Below are 2,965 nucleotides of genomic sequence, written 5' to 3' on the forward strand. Positions count from 1 at the left end.
TGATTGGCTCTCGGCACAGGTAACACATGTAGCTTCCACAACGACACCACATCCTGTTACATCCCTCGGACTTCACCAGACCTGTTCCACACTTCACGCACTTCCTGACCCGAGCTGCTGTCATCCGCTCCTCACTGTAGGGGATAGAGAGGAGTTAGGACCCTAGTTAGGACCCTAGTTAGGACCCTAGTTAGGATCCTAGTTAGGGCCCTAGTTAGGATCCTAGTTAGGATCCTAGTTAGGATCCTAGTTAGGGCCCTAGTTAGGATCCTAGTTAGGGCCCTAGTTAGGATCCTAGTTAGGGCCCTAGTTAGTGCCCTAGTTAGTGCCCTAGTTAGTGCCCTAGTTAGTGCCCTAGTTAGGACCCTAGTTAGTGCCCTAGTTAGGACCCTAGTTAGTGCCCTAGTTAGGGCCCCAGTAAGCGCCCAACACCAGACCTGTTCCACACTTCACACACTTCCTGACCAGAGCTGCTGTCATCCGCTCCTCACTGTAGGGGATAGAGAGGAGTTGGGACCCTAGTTAGGACCCTAGTTAGTGCCCTAGTTAAGGCCCTAGTTAGGGCCCTAGTTAGGACCCTAGTTAGTGCCCTAGTTAGGGCCCTAGTTAAGACCCTAGTTAGGACCCTAGTTAGGACCCTAGTTAAGGCCCTAGTTAGAACCCTAGTTAGGACCCCAGTAAGCGCCCAACACCAACAACTGTTCTACACTTCCTGACCCGAGCTGCTGTCATCCGATCCTCACCATTGGGCCCTAGTTGGGACCCTAGTTAGGACCCCAGTTAGGACCCTAGTTAAGGCCCTAGTTAGGACCCTAGTTAGGACCCCAGTAAGCGCCCAACACCAACAACTGTTCTACACTTCCTGACCCGAGCTGCTGTCATCCGATCCTCACCATTGGGCCCTAGTTGGGACCCCAGTTAGGACCCTAGTTAAGGCCCTAGTTAGGACCCTAGTTAGAACCCCAGTAAGCCCCCAACACCAGAACTGTTCTACACTTCCTGACCCGAGCTGCTGTCATCCGATCCTCACCATTGGGCCCTAGTTGGGACCCTGAATAGTCAGATCTGATGGTTCTGGCAGGCTACTTCCTGTCTGTCAGCTGCAGGAAGTCTGAGGAGCTGTGGACAGCAACAACAGGAAGTACTGGGCGTGTATGGTAAGTGTGTTTGTAGTGAGTGTATTAACACTATGTGTGTTAGAGTGTGTGTGTGAGTTCGCGTGTATTAACACTGTGTGTTAGTGTGGAGAGACAGGAAGCACCCGCCTGCTAAACTTCCTGCCCAGTCATCCGGGAAACAGAGCTGTTTACCCAGTACCCTCTCTGTTGTGAGAGGAACAGGACACAGAGCAGGGTTTAGCTCCATGCCTGCACTAACACCTGGGGGGTATTCACTATGAACGAAACAGAACCAACTGACTTTGTTCATTTAGAAACACTCATGACCAATCACAGCCCAGAGAGGTCAACAAGGTCATTGTCCAGACGACACAGCTGGTATGTCACTAGGTCGGCCCTGTGACCAATCACAGCCCAGAGAGTCAACAAGGTCATTGTACAGTCGACACAGCTGGTATGTCACTAGGTCGTAGGTCGGCCCTGTGACCAATCACAGCCCAGAGAGTCAACAAGGTCATTGTACAGACGACACAGCTGGTATGTCACTAGGGCGGCCCTGTGACCAATCACAGCCCAGAGAGTCAACAAGGTCATTGTCCAGACGACACAGCTGGTATGTCACTAGGTCGGCCCTGTGACCAATCACAGCCCAGAGAGGTCGACACAGCTGGTATGTCACTAGGTCGTAGGTCGGCCCTGTGACCAATCACAGCCCAGAGGTCAACAAGGTCATTGTCCAGACGACACAGCTGGTATGTCACTAGGTCGGCCCTGTGACCAATCACAGCCCAGAGAGGTCAACAAGGTCATTGTACACTTGGTTTTCACTGGACAGCTTCCCGGTGGTCTGAGCTAAAAATGAACCATTAGATTGTTACCAAACACAAGTAGCCTATTAGCAATGTTCTCCACGACAATGTCTGGCTTTAATTACATAATTAATTAATGATTAATTAATACATTTAATTACAACATAAAAACATCAACACCAGTGATTACATTTTCACCCACCCCCGAAAAAAAGAGAAGGTTTTTAATCTTTACGACCTGTGGTATATTTTGCATTAGACTGGGGGGGGGCCGGGTCGAATGAAAGATGGACAGTCGTGGTTGGCCAATAAGATCAGCTTTACAGTCATATCAGGTGACTTGGGGGGTGGGACTACAGTAGGTTTCAGTCGTGGTTGGCCAATAAGATCAGCTTTACAGTCATATCAGGTGACTTGGGGGGTGGGACTACAGTAGGTTTCAGTCGTGGTTGGCCAATAAGATCAGCTTTACAGTCATATCAGATGACTTGGGGGGTGGGACTACAGTAGGTTTCAGTCGTGGTTGGCCAATAAGATCAGCTTTACAGTCATATCAGGTGACTTGGGGGGTGGGACTACAGTAGGTTTCAGTCGTGGTTGGCCAATAAGATCAGCTTTACAGTCATATCAGGTGACTTGGGGGGTGGGACTACAGTAGGTTTCAGTCGTGGTTGGCCAATAAGATCAGCTTTACAGTCATATCAGGTGACTTGGGGGGTGGGACTACAGTAGGTTTCAGTCGTGTTGGCTCATATTAACATATGAGGGAGAGATGGTGAGGACCCCTCTCTCTGGTCAGGCACTTACAAGGCCACCTGCTTGGACCATATTAACATATGAGGGAGAGATGGTGAGGACCCCTCTCTCTGGTCAGGCACTTACAAGGCCACCTGCTTGGACCATATTAACATATGAGGGAGAGATAGCAAGGACCCCTCTCTCTCTGGTCAGGCACTTACAAGGCCACCTGCTTGGACCATATTAACATATGAGGGAGAGATGGTGAGGACCCCTCTCTCTGGTCAGGCACTTACAAGG

At 50.2% G+C, this 2,965-nt stretch overlaps 1 protein-coding gene across 1 annotated transcript in view; it reads right to left on the reverse strand.

The window, feature by feature from the left end:
* Positions 1-330: 330 nt before the first annotated feature.
* The window catches only part of LOC124027033 (mucin-5AC-like), a 57,051-nt gene continuing 54,416 nt past the window's right edge, over positions 331-2,965 (reverse strand). Inside the window, exon 14 of the mRNA XM_046339591.1 lies at positions 331-490. Coding sequence (XP_046195547.1) covers positions 403-490 — 88 coding nt within the window. The 3' untranslated portion in view covers positions 331-402. The remainder of the gene's footprint in view (positions 491-2,965) is intronic.

This window comes from Oncorhynchus gorbuscha, unplaced genomic scaffold (genome assembly GCF_021184085.1).
Source record: "Oncorhynchus gorbuscha isolate QuinsamMale2020 ecotype Even-year unplaced genomic scaffold, OgorEven_v1.0 Un_scaffold_2898, whole genome shotgun sequence".
NCBI lineage: Eukaryota > Metazoa > Chordata > Actinopteri > Salmoniformes > Salmonidae > Oncorhynchus > Oncorhynchus gorbuscha.